Source organism: Symphalangus syndactylus, chromosome 3 (assembly GCF_028878055.3).
Source record: "Symphalangus syndactylus isolate Jambi chromosome 3, NHGRI_mSymSyn1-v2.1_pri, whole genome shotgun sequence".
Lineage (NCBI taxonomy): Eukaryota > Metazoa > Chordata > Mammalia > Primates > Hylobatidae > Symphalangus > Symphalangus syndactylus.
In genome coordinates this window covers 108,956,355-108,970,939 of record NC_072425.2, presented here as the reverse complement: position 1 = coordinate 108,970,939, position 14,585 = coordinate 108,956,355, and the positions used below count along the sequence as shown (strand labels likewise).

Here is a 14,585-nt window from a genome sequence, read left to right as displayed (position 1 = left end):
AAAGAATATGATCAGGGAAAAAAAGACTTAAACCAAATGAGGCTTGGTGCAGTTGCTCACACCTATAATCCCAGTGCTTTGGATGGCCAAGACAGGAGGATTGCTTGAGCCCAGGAGTTCAAGACCAACCTGGGCAACATAGCAAGATGCCTGTCTCCACAAAAAATTAAAAAATCAGCCAGATGTCTGCAGTGAGCTATGATTGCACCACTGTACTTCAGCCTGGGCAACAGAGTGAGACCCCGTCTCTAAAACAAACAAACAAAATCAAATGAATGAAAATCAAAACCTAAGTATAGATACCATAGAGATTCATAAAAGTCATAAAAGAATACTATAAATAAACATCCATCAACAAATGTGAAAATAGAGATAAACTGGATGGTTTTCTGGAAGAATATAAGCTACCAGAATCAACTCAAATAGAAACACGAAACCTGAATAAACCAATAACCATTAAAGAATTTGAAATCATAGAGGTTTTCCCTCTCTCCTCTCCTCCAACCAAAAATACTAGACTGAGACCATTTTACAAGTGGGTCTTACGAACTCTCAATGAATATATAATTGCTTAATAAAATAGGATTAAAGAGAGAGAACTAAGGGGAAGAAAAGAAGGAAAGAAGAAAGGTAAGCTAGACAAAAGAAAAACCCAGTTATGAGACTGGTATAATATTGATACGAAGACCTGATAAGAACACTACAAACAGATAAAATTATAGATGAATCTTACTTATGAGTGGTTGTAGAAATCCTAAATAAAATATTAGCAAATTATTCTAAGAATGGAAGAATAGTTCAACATCTGAAAAATCTATTAATGTAACCTTCACATTCATAGATAGCAGGAAAAAAATCCATATGATCAATTTTATTTTTTATTTTGTTTTTGAGATGGGGTCTTGCTCTGTCACCCAGGCTGGAGTGCAGTGGGGCAATCACATTTCACTATGGCTGCAACCTCCCAGGCTCAAGTGATCCTCCCAATTCAGCCTCCCAACTAGCTGGGACCACAGGCCCATAGCACCATGCCCAGCTAAGATTTTTTAAAACATTTTTGTACAGACAGGAGGATCTCACTGTGTTGCCCAGGCTGGTCTTAAATGTAGGGGATCAGTCAGGGTGGTGGGAGATTATATAAAGATAAAGTTATAGGAAATAGACACAAACCTTCTTGGGAGGCCAGGAGGTTTGCATAGCTTCAGTGAAAGATTTGGTTGAAGGCAGCTGAATTCTCTTAAAAGCTTAGGGCATAGCTATATAGGAATGTAAGGAAGTTTATCTGAAGAGCTTGTTTACTCATGTGGTCCTAAGACCAACCTTTGATCATTCGCAGAACTGCTCTCTCTGGGGAGGGCAACCAGATTAATTACCCACAAGTGTGTTGACTCAAAGCCTTTGTCATTAAATCTATGCTGAATAAATGCCCGCAGGGCCAGCTAGTCAGGGCGTGCACTACTGCAATTCTTTCTGTGAGCGGCCCAGCCCCCTAGCCGCTCTTTCACTGAATACTGGTGTCAGAGTACATTATTCATCTGTTGTGCAGCCTGAGTCTGCAGGTCAGACCCTGGCACTTAAACTCCTGGGCTCGAGCAGTTATTCCACATTGGCTTCCCAAAGTGCCGAGATTACAGGAGTGAGCCATCATGCCTGGCCTTATTTTATGTTTTTAGAGACAAGTTCTTGCTCTTGCCAGGCTGGAGTGCAGGGGCATGATTATAGCTCACTGCAACCTTGAACTCCTGGACTCAGGCAATCTTCTCATCTCAGCCTCCTAAGTAGCTGGGACTACAGGCACATATTACCACTCCTGGCTAATTTATTATTATTTTTTTAGAGATGGGGTCTTTCTGTGTTGCCCAGGCTGGTCTTGAATTCCTAGGCTCAAGCAATACTCCCACTTGAACCTCCTGAGTAGCTGGGATTATAAGTACAAGTTACTGTTTCCAACCCACATAATCATTTTAATACATATTGGAAAATAATCCATAAAAAACTAGTAACTCATAATTTTTTTTCAATGGAGAAAATCCGGAATAGAAGGGAAATTTCTTAACCGCAGTAATTGTTTTCATTAAAACATTTAGCAGATAACATTTCTAATAGTGAAATGTAGAAGCATTTCCATTAATATCAAGTATAGAATAAAATGTGATAGAAGCATTCCCATTAAAATCCAGCATAGAATCAAGTATAGGATACCCACTTTCAACATTACTATTTCAACATTGCTTTGTAGTTCCTAGCCAATGCAATTTGACAAGAATAAGAAATGAGATAAAGAATATGAAAACTTATTTATGAATAACAAAATAAACCCTACATAAGATGTTTTGAACTTTTGTCAAGAAAATTATAAAACACTGAAGCATGTAAAGACCTCACTATATGGCAATATGTACCATATTCATAGTGGAAAGATGTAAAGAAAAATGTCAGTTCTCTCCAAATTAATCTCTGTATTCAGTGTACTTCCAGTCATAATGACAAGGAAATTTTTCTTGAATCTTGAAAAACTGATTGTAGAATTGATATAGACAAGTAAATACTCAAGAATAATCAAGAGCCCTAGAAAAATGTATTGCATCTGACAGCAAGATTTATTACAGAATCATAATAGACAGGATGGTTTGATGCTAGGATGGACAATTAGGTCAGTGGAGCGTAATGGAAAGCCCAGAAACACATTGAGATCCTTGTGAAATTTTAATGTATAGGAAAGAGACCCTACAAATCAACATTTATCTAATAATACTGAGTGAGCCTCTGCTGCATTCTATGCACTGTTTTAGTCCCTGGTGATATAACAGTGAATAAAAACAAGTAGTAGGCGGGGTGTGGTAGCTCATACCTGTAATCCCAGCACTTTGGGAGGATTGCATGAGCCCAGGGGTTTCAGGCCAGCCTGGGCAACAGAGTGAGACCCCATCTTTACCTAAAAATAAAAAGTTAGCTTGGCATGGTGGCATGCACCAGTAGTGCTAACTACTTGGGAGGCTGAGGTGGGAGGATCGCTTGAACCCAGGAGGTCAAGGCTGCAGTGAGCGATGATTGTACCACTGTACTCCAGCCTGGGTGACAGAGTATTTGTTAATTTGGGTTGTGAGTACATAAATGTTTATTACTTCATTATTTCCATTTCTGTACATTTAAAATATTTTAGAACAAAAAAGGATGAGTCATGCTAGCTATACCAAATATCACAATTTAGTACAGGTAATGAAAACATTGTGTTACTTTCCTTGAAAAAGAAAGGTAGATCAATGCAACAGCACGAAGACAGAAAAAAAAATTAGACTTCAGTTCTCAAGAATTTTTAAACTCTTGTAGTCAGTATATGAAAAAAATAGAAGTTAAATTATTTGATTTGTCATTTAAAAATATTACAATGTTTACATATGTTTACTTTAAGAATGATTTAAGGCTGCAGATGGAAGCCCAACGCATTTGCCTCTCTCTGGTTTATTCAACTCATGTGGATCAGGTTCGTGAATATATGGAAAATGAAAAAGATAAAGCTCTTTGCAGTCTTAAAGAAGAGCTTATTTCTGCTCAAGAGGAAAAGATCAAGGAACTTCAGAAAATACACCAGTTAGAGCTACAGACTATGAAAACACAAGAAACAGGTAAAATGGTTTCTGACTTATAAGTACCATGATCCAAATAAGTATTGGATAGAGCCCACCATTCTATAATTTTTTCCTTGTCGTAGAACCCACAGAGGAAGGTGATTTGTTTACCAGTTGTTGATATAATCACTAGATAGTCATTTAAGTGCTTGAGAAAACTAAAATCATTTTCCCATAGGAAGTCACAATCCATTGCGAAAGCATATATAAAATAAACAATTTCTCCAACAGAAGAATGAATAGAAAGAATGGGAGGAGAAAGGAGAAACAGCTAGTGCTTCCTGGCAGGATGAGTAGGGTGAGGTGGTAGACAGAGTGGTGGGGTTGGAATTTTAAGGCAGGCTCTGGAGTCTTTAGAATTGAGGTATAAGGGTACACCCATTTTGGAAAATTGAGAGTTCAAGGTGTGTGAGAAAGTAGTTGGGGTTACGGCTAGAGAGATTGGCAAGAGTTTGATTAGAAAAAGTTTTATTCTGAAAGAAGCATGTATAAGCCTTATGCTGTTGGTGATAAGACCTACTGCAGGATTTTAAGTAGAGTAACACAATATGGTTTTTATTTTATGAAGACACCACTGGGGTGAGTTGGGGGAGGTGAGAGTAGTGATTAGAACATCAGTTAAGCAACTAAGACTGTCATTTCCATAAACAGTAAGTATTAACTAAATGTTAATGAGGATGGAAAAGAAGTTTGCATTCAAAAGTAGAAATTTGAGAGTGGCGTAAATAACAGTACCGAACTTTAAAATTTCAGGAGTGCTTTGGGTTTGAATTTAATAAGATTTTAAGCATGTGATATTTTTAATGATGTCCTCTTCAAACAGGCTAGTGTTTTTCAAACTAGAGGCTAATTAATAGGTCCATTAATGGGTGGTGAAGTCAGTTTAGTGAGTAATGATCAACATTTAAAAAAAAAAAAAAACAAAGTAGAACAGAAAACGTTGGAGTACATGGCACTACAGTAGAAGAATATTGATTCTGAGATTTTTATTTCAGTTTTACATAGATGTATGTAATAGGTTATGATATATGATGCATTTTTTTGTGTTGGGTTGTAGTAAAAAGAAGTCACTGCTTTGTACCATTTTGTGGATAGAAATGGAAAATCCCACAAATTTTCTGAGACAATGTTGAGCAATGGAAAATAACTCAAAGAAATAAAGAATTTAAAATGATTCTTATTGCAGGGGAGCTTCCAGTTGAAACATAAGTTAAATATGATCATAGTTCTTAAGTATTTAAATTGAATTTCTTAATCCATTATCTGTTCTATTAGGTGATGAAGGAAAGCCTTTACATCTGCTCATTGGAAAACTTCGAAAGGCAGTGTCTGAAGAATGTTCTTATTTTTTACAGGTAAGATGTTTAAAAGTACTTTTATGGCCATATGTGGTGGCTGACACTTATAATCCCAGCACTTTGGGAGGCTGAGGTGGGCAGATCACTTGAGTTCAAGACCAGCCTGGCCAACGTGGTGAAACCCGGTCTCTACCAAAAAATACAAAAATTAGTCCGGCATTGTGGTGTGTGCCTATAGTCCCAGCTACTTGGGAGACTGAGGCATTGGAATCGCTTGGGCATGGGAGGCAGAGGTTGCAGTGAGTGGAGATCATGCTACTGCACTCCAGCCTGGGTAACAGAGTGGGACTCTGTCTCAAAAAAATAATAAATTTTAAAAAATAAATAAAAGGTACTTTTACACAAAGAGTGCTAAATTATAAGTTGCTACTAATTTGATGATCACCCAGCCTAGTTTTCTCCACTACCTTCAGAACTGTACTTAGAAAGTATTCCTGAGTTTTTAACTTAAAATGAGCATTAAAAATTTTCCTGATAATTAGTTTGAAACAAAAGAAATTCAGGTAAATTATCTCGCCCGTAGAACAGACACTAATTGTTGATGTTGCCATAGATGAGTTATAAGGACAAGATGGAGACATCCTGGAAGACTGTAGAGTGAGCCAAAACACTAAGATGGCATCCATCTTTCTGGGTCCCAGTTTCTTTGTCTGTAAATTGGTGTTTGTTTTAAGTTTTCTAAAATCAACTCTAATGTGAGAAAACTGCATCTTAGGGGCTATGCTGAAAATTTAATAAACTTAATTGACAGTATAGTTTAAGCAAATCTCAAGAAATCTGAAGAAATAGCAAAAAACAATTTGATTTTTAAGTCTAGAAGTTGGTGGTGGTAATTTTTTAGTTTTATGAAGAACAAAGGTAAAAGTTATTTGAGAGCTTATCAAATGATTATGGGGCATGTATTGTTTTAAATGATGATAGAAGTGTCTGTTGCTCAGGAGAAGAACCGGAACAATGTGTCAAATATTTTCAGTTTTTGTGTGTGTATATAAACTACATAAAACTATTCTTGTGTGTTAGGAATCTTTTTTTTTTTTTTTTTTTTTTTGAGACAGAGAGTCTTGCTCTGTCGCCCAGGCTGGAGTGCAGTGGCACAATCTCGGTTCACTGTGACCTCTGCCTCCCAGGTTCAAGCTATTCTTGTGCCTTACCTCCCGAGTAGCTGGGATGACAGATGCACACCACCACGCCCAGCTAATTTTTGTATTTTTAGTAGAGATGGGGTTTTGCCATGTTGGCCAGGCTGGTCTTGAACTCCTGACCTCAGGTGGTCCACCTGCCTTGACCTCCCAAAGTGCTGGGATTATAGGCGTGAGCCACCACACGTGGCCTCATGTGTTATGAATGTTATCTTAAGTATATGAATGTTACTCTTTTGCTAGATACGATTTCTTTAGAATTTATAGATTTCTTTCTGATCAACATTTCTGAACGTCCATCCTTGTCCTGTGGTGTTTTTTCAAAAGTATTTGAGATTACAGAGATACATCAGAAATAGGATCCAAGCTAGGAAGTGGTTGATTAAAGTATAAGATAAATTTTATTATAGGGAAGCAGAAAAAATTATGGTTTTGTGCAATGAAGTTTATTATCTTCCTGATATAAGAAGATTTCATGCCAGAGAGATAGAGAGATTTAGACTTGTTTCTTTTGCAGATTGATAAGGGTATGGAGAGAATGTTTTCTTAATTATTTTTATGTGCCATTTTGAGTGCCTTGCATCTAGGAGAATAATGTTTAATCTTTAGAAGCAGAAATCAAAATTTAAATTCCTTAAAATACACAATTTTGTTGTTAACAGACTTTATGCAGTGTCCTTAGTCAATATACTCCTGCTTTAAAATGTGAAGTGAATGCAGAAGACAGAGAGAATTCTGGTGATTACACTTCTGAAAATGAAGATCCAGAATTACAAGATTACAGATATGAAGTTCAAGGTAATAAAAGCTTACCATACTATTGAACAGTATTTAATCCTCTTAAATTAATTGATGACAGATTTTTACTTTTGATTATGATTTAATCACCCAGCCAAGTTGTTTTTCATCTTAACATTTTATCCTCCTTTCAGATTCATGAAATCTCATATTTAATATACATTTTAAATTTTTATAATGCGATAATGGTGATATGAATATAATTGGAGCTGTCCACTATTGTCTATCCTCTATTTCTCTACTCCTATCTTTTTCCTTATCCTAATTCTTTTAACTTTTTATACCATAGATCCAAATTTTTAAAAGTTATTGTATTTATTGAATAAGTTCATATCAATGGTTTTTGCTTTAAAACGAGTAAGATAAACATTAAGAAATAAGAAATACATTAGTATCTTTCTTAATATAGATCTGCTGTAAGTTTGTTTTAACAAATAGCAGTGTCACCACTTTTTTGATGTTCTTTCACAGATAAAATGTTTCCTAGCCCTTTCCATTTGTATAGCTAATGAACAAAATGTGTATAAATTAATGACTACCAAAAGAAATTAACATATTTTAATATGAAATTTTCAAGTTATCTTCATAGCAGGCATTTCACATGAATGAGATTTCAATTTTTAGTTAACAAATATCTGAGGTTTACTTCTAGCAGGCAATTTTTTTAAGTTATAAATAGGTGAATAATATTTATTGAAAAGATGCAGACTTTTACTGTGAAGTGAAATTATTGTAATTGTTTACCATCCAGACTTTCAAGAAAATATGCACACTCTTCTCAGCAAAGTAACAGAAGAATACAACAAACTCTTGGTACTTCAAACACGACTAAGCAAGGTTTGTGAGATGGAAAATGTATTGTAATATTTGCATTTATTGTATTGTCTGCTTTTTTGTAAGCTGCTTTTATCAACCAAGAATTTCTAAAGTAAGAGAACATGAAAAAGGAGATTGGGAAAAGTGACATATTTGTAGTAGATAATTTATATTGGTAAGCTGAAAGAATTTCTGCAAGTCGAATAATAACCCCTTTAGAGAGTTTTTAGAATTATGATAAGTTAAAATATATATAATATATCAACTTATAAACTGTGTGAAACAATTGCACTTAATTTTACATATAAAATTAAAGTAGTGGGCCTTCTGTCTTAGAGAAAACTGGTAATGAGTTTAGTTGCTTGGCACATAGCTAATTAGTTTCACACAGCATTATATATGTCAATTTTATTTTCAAGCAATTTTTTTAAAGTCTATAGAAAACTAGGTAAGACAGTATACGTGACACAGTGTAATTTATTAACTCTTATCAGTAAAACAACTTAAGGCATATATTGGCAAGGATAAATGCAATTCTCATGTAGAAAGAAATCCAGAAAGATGTCTATGTCTATTTATTTGGGGTGCTTTTTGATGTTCAGTTAATATTAAAATGTTTAGGCAGATTTGAAAGATTTAATAATGAAAGTTATAATGTTGATGATTTATGTTTTGGCTGAAATTCTTCCTCTCCATCTCTCTCCCCTTCTCTCTTTCCCTCCTGTTTCTTCTTCCCGACTCTGTTTCTGTGCAATTAAGTACAACCTTATCTAGCCTTTCCAAAAATCTATAAACCTACTCCAGTAGATTTATTTAAGTAGAATCTCTTTTGGTTTCATCTCTTATTTTCTTGTTCATTATGGATTTATGCCTTTTAAATATTCTTTACTATCATTTTAATTGAGTAATGGAAAGGGAGGAGGTTTATGTCAGTAATCACAAATGTAAATCCCTACATTAACTTAGCTAATAAAATAAATGAAGAAGGCCAAATGAAACCTGGAGAAAACATGCCTCATCCAAAAGGGGCGGCGGCTGCCCAGCTTATGCATCTTGTTGCCATTAAGTAGGAATCAGGGCCCAGTGTTTTTAATCTATTAATTTTATATGATTTTTTTCTTTTAAAAATATTAGGAAGTATAAACCAGGCATGGTGGTACATGCCTGTCGTCCCAGCTACTTGAGAAGCTGAGATGGGAGGATCACTTGAACCTAGGAGCTTGAGGCTGCATGAGCTATGATTGTGCCACTGCACTCCTGCCTGGGCAACAGAGCTTAAGACCTCTTTTCTAAAGATTTAACACACACACACACACACACACACACACAGAAGTATTCAAAACTAAACGTTCTATTTTAAGGTTGGGAAACAGAAAGCAGCCAGACAACAACAAAAACTGTTTTGTCCCCTAAAGAGCACTTTTATAGACTGGATTTAAAGTTCAGGCTTTCACTTTGTAACCTCAGATATAAACCCCATCTCTACTAAAAAAAATACAAAAAAATTAGCTGGGTGTGGTGACACGGGCCTATAATCCCAGCTACTCGGGAGGCTGATGCAGGAGAATTGCTTGAACCCAGAAGGTGGAGATTGCAGTGAGCCAAGATTGTGCCACTGCACTCCAGCCTGGGCAACAATGAGACTCCATCTCAAAAAAAAAAAAAAAAAAAAAAGAAAAGAAATGTAGATAAATACGTTTGCTTAACAGGTAGATGAATATAGCAAACAGGTAGATGTCTTTTCTGCACAAGGGGTAATAAGAGGGTATCATATTTGAATGCAGTAAATTAGCTGCAATTACAGAGGCATTTCAGTTACTTTGAGATCAGGATCAGGACTGCAATACATCACTGCCTAACCTTTTGGCTTCATCTTCTAATCTTCCTCCTCATTTCAGCCATACTGAGATACTTAGTTTCCCAGATGCATCCTGATCTTTGGCACCCTGGGCTTTTTTGCATGCTGCCCTTTCTGCATAATACTGCCCATCCCCTCCCAGCCTTTTTAGTTTGTTCCTGCTTGTTCCAATTGGCTCAAATGTTTACTCCCTCTGTGTCATCTTCTTTACCTGTCTTTCTAGGCTTAGGCATTTCTTCCTCTGTTCCCTTAGCAACAGTACAGGCCTTGCTTATCGCATTTCTCTTTTTTCGTTACTTTAAATACTTGATTACCCTTCTATCCTTCTTCCATGTTCCTATAGCTCCTTATACACATTTGCATTTGTATCACATTACTTTTCATGTTATATAATTGTTTACCATTCTGCCTCTTTCACTATTATTCTAAACTCTTCAGAATAAGAGAATCTTCTGTTTATTTTTATTTCCTTCTCTTAACACGGTGTTAGCATACAGTAAAGGCTTAATAAATGTTTGCTGAATGAGTTAGAAAGGTTGGACTGGAAACTTAATAATTTACCTGATGATCTTTATTTTCCCTGGGAACTAAGAGGCAAGATCCTCTGTTGAAATTACTCATGGGGTAGGAGTTGGGTAGAGGATTTATAAGAGTAGTGAACAGTTAAAACAGCCTTCTTAGCAAATAGCTTTTTTTTCTTTTGCTCAGCTGCTTCTACAGTATCCTTTGTTCATCCGGTCTTGCAAGTCCAAAGTCTTTCCCCTTGCTTTTAAAGTCTTCTGTTATTTGGATCTATCTTATTTAACTAATTTTATTTCCCCCTCCATATCCAAATTAAACCCTCCTCAAGAAGATCATTGTCAATTATGGCATACGTCATTCTTTCACAAATATTCTTACTCTTTCTTCCTTATAGCCTTCCCAAATCATTGCCAAAAATATATGAGCCTAAATCAAAATTGACTTCCATAATTATTCATATCCACATCGGTCTTCTGTATCATTGTTGTTATAGTCAGATTTTATAGTTTAGCCGTTCTCTAATTGTTTATTTTCCCATCTGATTGATGAATTCTGTGCAGGCAGATATATTGTTATTTTTTAAATGGATTTTACATTTTTACTCTCTCTTGTCACAGTGCTGGTCACATTGATTATTAAGTATTTGATGAATAAATAAATTAGTACACACAAGTATCTGACATATTGCTGCTTAGTTTTATTTATTTATTTATATACGTACTTATTTTTTTAAGGCAGAGTCTTACTCTGTCTCCCAGGCTAGAGTGCAACGGCTCAATCTTGGCTCACTGCAACTTCCCCTTCCCAGGTTCAAGAAATTCACCTGCCTCATCCCCCAAGTAGCTGGGATTACAGGTGTGCGCCACCACACCTGGCTAATTTTTGTGTTTTTAATAGAGATGAGGTTTCACTACATTGGCCAGGCTGGTCCTGAACTCCTGACCTCAGGTGATCCAGCCATCTCGGCCTCCCAAAGTGTTAGGATTACAGGCTTGCTGCTTTTTAATAGTTAAGGAAATAAGCTGAGATTTATCTATTTTCATTATTTTCTTTTCTTTTTGTTTACTGTACAGAGCAGCATACCATGTGTCAGTTACCTGGTTGTACATAGGATATATCTAGAGATAAACAGGCTGTATTAATCAAGTATTGGTAATATAAAGTTTATAATGTATGAATTGAAATGTCAAAGACAGGGTTATACTATAAATATTGTTATCAGCTGTCTACCAAAATTCTCAGAAGCACTTGTTTTTGTAGTAAAATGAACTTCCTTTTAGATATCAGAGAACATTACTAATATAATTTCAGTGCTATGAAAGGTATGGAATATGAATTACTGTTAACAGAAGAGAACAGGGAATAACTTAGAAGGGAAAACACTTGTATTAGAGTGCCACAATTTTGGGTGGTTTTAAAAAAGCATCTTAAATGCAGAGTTGTTTTAATACAGCTTTCTAATTGCTGGATTACATATTTATGTTACTGCTTTTATTCTGTGGTTTTCAATAGATTTGGGGACAGCAGACGGATGGTATGAAACTTGAATTTGGAGAAGAAAACGTTCCAAAAGAGGAAACAGAGTTTTTATCAATCCATTCTCAGATGACCAATTTGGAAGACATTGGTAAATTTTGATCATATACCACAATGTGTTGTTTTTATACCAAATATTGAGTAATTTGCTTTTTTACTTTAAAATGTGAGCTAACGTAGTGACCTTTGGCATTTCACTGTAGCCTCTCTGATCTCAATTTTTTCATCCTTAAAATGAAAGATTTGGACTACTTATCTATTTGGTCCTTTCCCCCTTCTTATGTTCTGTGATTCTAAATTGTTTTAAATTTTAAAGATACAAAATGTTGGATTTAGGAGTACTACAGCATGAGGATCTAAAAGATCATCTTGAATTGTACTATTTATGTTTCTTGTTTTCATCAGAATGAGTTTAAATTGAAACCAGAGTTATTACCACTAAAAACATACTTTTTCAAAAAAGAATTAATATTTTCTGTACACAGTGATTGTGCTATTTCACTAAGAAACTTATATTGAAATGTGCATTTTTTGTCTCTTTATATAACATAGATGTCAATCATAAAAGCAAGTTATCTTCTCTGCAAGATCTTGAAAAAACTAAACAACTTGAAGAACAAGTTCAAGAATTAGAAAGCCTCATATCCTCTTTGCAGCAACAATTGAAAGAAACTGAACAAAACTATGTGGCAGAGATCCACTGTTTACAGAAGAGGCTTCAAGCTGTTAGTGAGTCCACAGTTCCGCCAAGGTATTCATCTGCTTATAGCTTCATTCAACAGTATTTGTAGCTTTGTAACAATTATAGTATCCTCCAGAATGGTTATTTTAAAAAGTAACTTAAGCAAAGTTGCTAGAAAGAGATAGGATGTAGCATTTTTTAGAAAGAAGAGCAAGAGATCATTCTATATCTTTGAAATGCCTGAAAAAATGTTGATGTAAACCAAAGACATAGGAATTTTACTTAAATTTTTACATTATAAAGATGTTGGTTGTTGTTAATCTGCTTAATTAAATTGGCAATGCGCACATATTTGCAGTTTATTCTGTACCTAGTCTTTGCTACTTTGATATGGTGAATACTTAAGGAATATAAGATAGGATCATTCCAGTCATGGCAGGGTTTCCTCCACTTTATTGTCTCATGTTCAAATTCACCACGTCCAAAGTAGAACTCTGGATCTTCTCAAAATTTGCTCCTTCTGCAGCTATATCCCTCTGTCGTTCCTCCTCTTTCTCTTATACCTCTCTTCTAGTCTATCAAGACATCCTATTTTCTACACCTTCAAAAATATATGCAAACTGTACCACTCCTTAAAACCTTGCTGGTCTCTGCCATCCTTTTGTCTCAACTGGATTACCCTAACTCCTCCCTAAAGTCTATTCTCGACATAGTTAAAGCAGGTGCCAGAATCTTGCTTTTAAAATTTAAAATAGATGATATCATTCCAAAGCTCTTCTGTCCTACATGATGAGTACCCATTACTTTTCTTATTTTTAATCTCCTACTGACTTGTCTGTCACTGTCTTCTGACCCCAAGATATCTGTCACCAGTATCTGTGACCAGTATCTTGGGGTCCTCAAACAAGCATTATCAGTGTGCTTCTGCTTTAGGGACTTCTCATTGGCTGTTCTTTCTACCTAGAATGGTCTTCCTCCAGATACATGCCTGGCCAACACTCTCACCTCCTTTGGATCATTACTCAAGTGTCATGTTCTCATGAGGCTTTTCTTAACCATTCTGTGTAAATTAAAATTGTCTCCTAGAATGCTGATTCCTATTTCTCTACTTTATTTTTTCTATGTTACTTAATATTGTCTATTTATATATATGTATACATTATGCATATTTTATATAATATATATTATATATATAACTAGGTTGGTCGTGGTGGCTCATGCCTGTAATTCCAGCATTTTGGGAGGCTGAGGCAGGCAGATTACCTGAGGTTAGGAGTTCGAGACCAGCCTGGCCAATATGGCAAAACTCCATCTCTACTAAAAATACAAAAATTAGCCAGGCATGGTGGCACGCACCTGTAATCCCAGCTACTCAGGAGGCTGAGGCACGAGAATCACTTGAACATAGGAAGCGGAGGTTGCAGTGAGCTGAATTTGCACCACTGCACTCCAGCCTGGATGACAGAGCAAGACTCTGCCTAAAAAGATAGATATATATATATATATATATATATTATGTGTGTGTGTGTGTGTGTATATATATATATATATAACCAAATATATGTAAATTTGGAGGGGGTAGATTCATTTTTATTTTGTTTATTGCTCGTCTCTGGTGAAAGACTTTAAGCTTTATAAGGGTGGGGCTCTTTTTCCATTTAGGTCAGTGATATATCACAAACACCTAAGATAATTCCCTGCACATAATAGGTACTCAATAAATTATTTGTTTAATGAATGAACAGTTTATAATTTAGTTGGGAAGTATGCTATAGTATATAACTAGCTCCGTAAAACCCTCAGAGATTTATTCTAACTGTGGCTGGCTCTGCTATTCTAACACTGATGTCTTCCTAGGCATTTGCTAGTAAAACCTCCACACAGTTTTTTTGGATAGTGGACGAAATATTGAATGTCTGCTTGTTTGGAACTAGTCGTTACTCTTTTTTATTTGAAACCTACATATGGGCTTTGGAATTATTTGCTTGGTATTGGGCTTAGCCTTATAAAGCCTCCATTTTCTTTGAGATTGGTGGTTTCTAAACATGACCATACATCAGAAATAGTGGAGGTTTTTGAACTTTAATATAATTTTTTAAAATACTTACAATGAAAGATCACTGAATTATAATTTGGAGAGTCATACTCAATAGCTTTGAGATGGAACTTAGAAATCTGTGTTTTTAACAGTATAATTTGGAGGCACGGAACCCATAGATTGACATTTGGAAACCACTGCTTTCTGAT

At 35.5% G+C, this 14,585-nt stretch overlaps 1 protein-coding gene across 8 annotated transcripts in view; it reads left to right on the top strand.

Annotated features, from left to right (window-relative positions):
- AKAP9 (A-kinase anchoring protein 9) overlaps positions 1-14,585 on the top strand; it is a 176,721-nt gene that overhangs the window by 69,211 nt on the left and 92,925 nt on the right. For all 8 annotated transcript variants that reach the window (XM_063636347.1, XM_063636350.1, XM_063636348.1 and 5 more), the window contains 6 exons: positions 3,413-3,626; positions 4,905-4,984; positions 6,789-6,924; positions 7,676-7,761; positions 11,633-11,747; positions 12,209-12,407. In XM_063636347.1, coding sequence (XP_063492417.1) covers positions 3,413-3,626; positions 4,905-4,984; positions 6,789-6,924; positions 7,676-7,761; positions 11,633-11,747; positions 12,209-12,407 — 830 coding nt within the window. The remainder of the gene's footprint in view (positions 1-3,412; positions 3,627-4,904; positions 4,985-6,788; positions 6,925-7,675; positions 7,762-11,632; positions 11,748-12,208; positions 12,408-14,585) is intronic.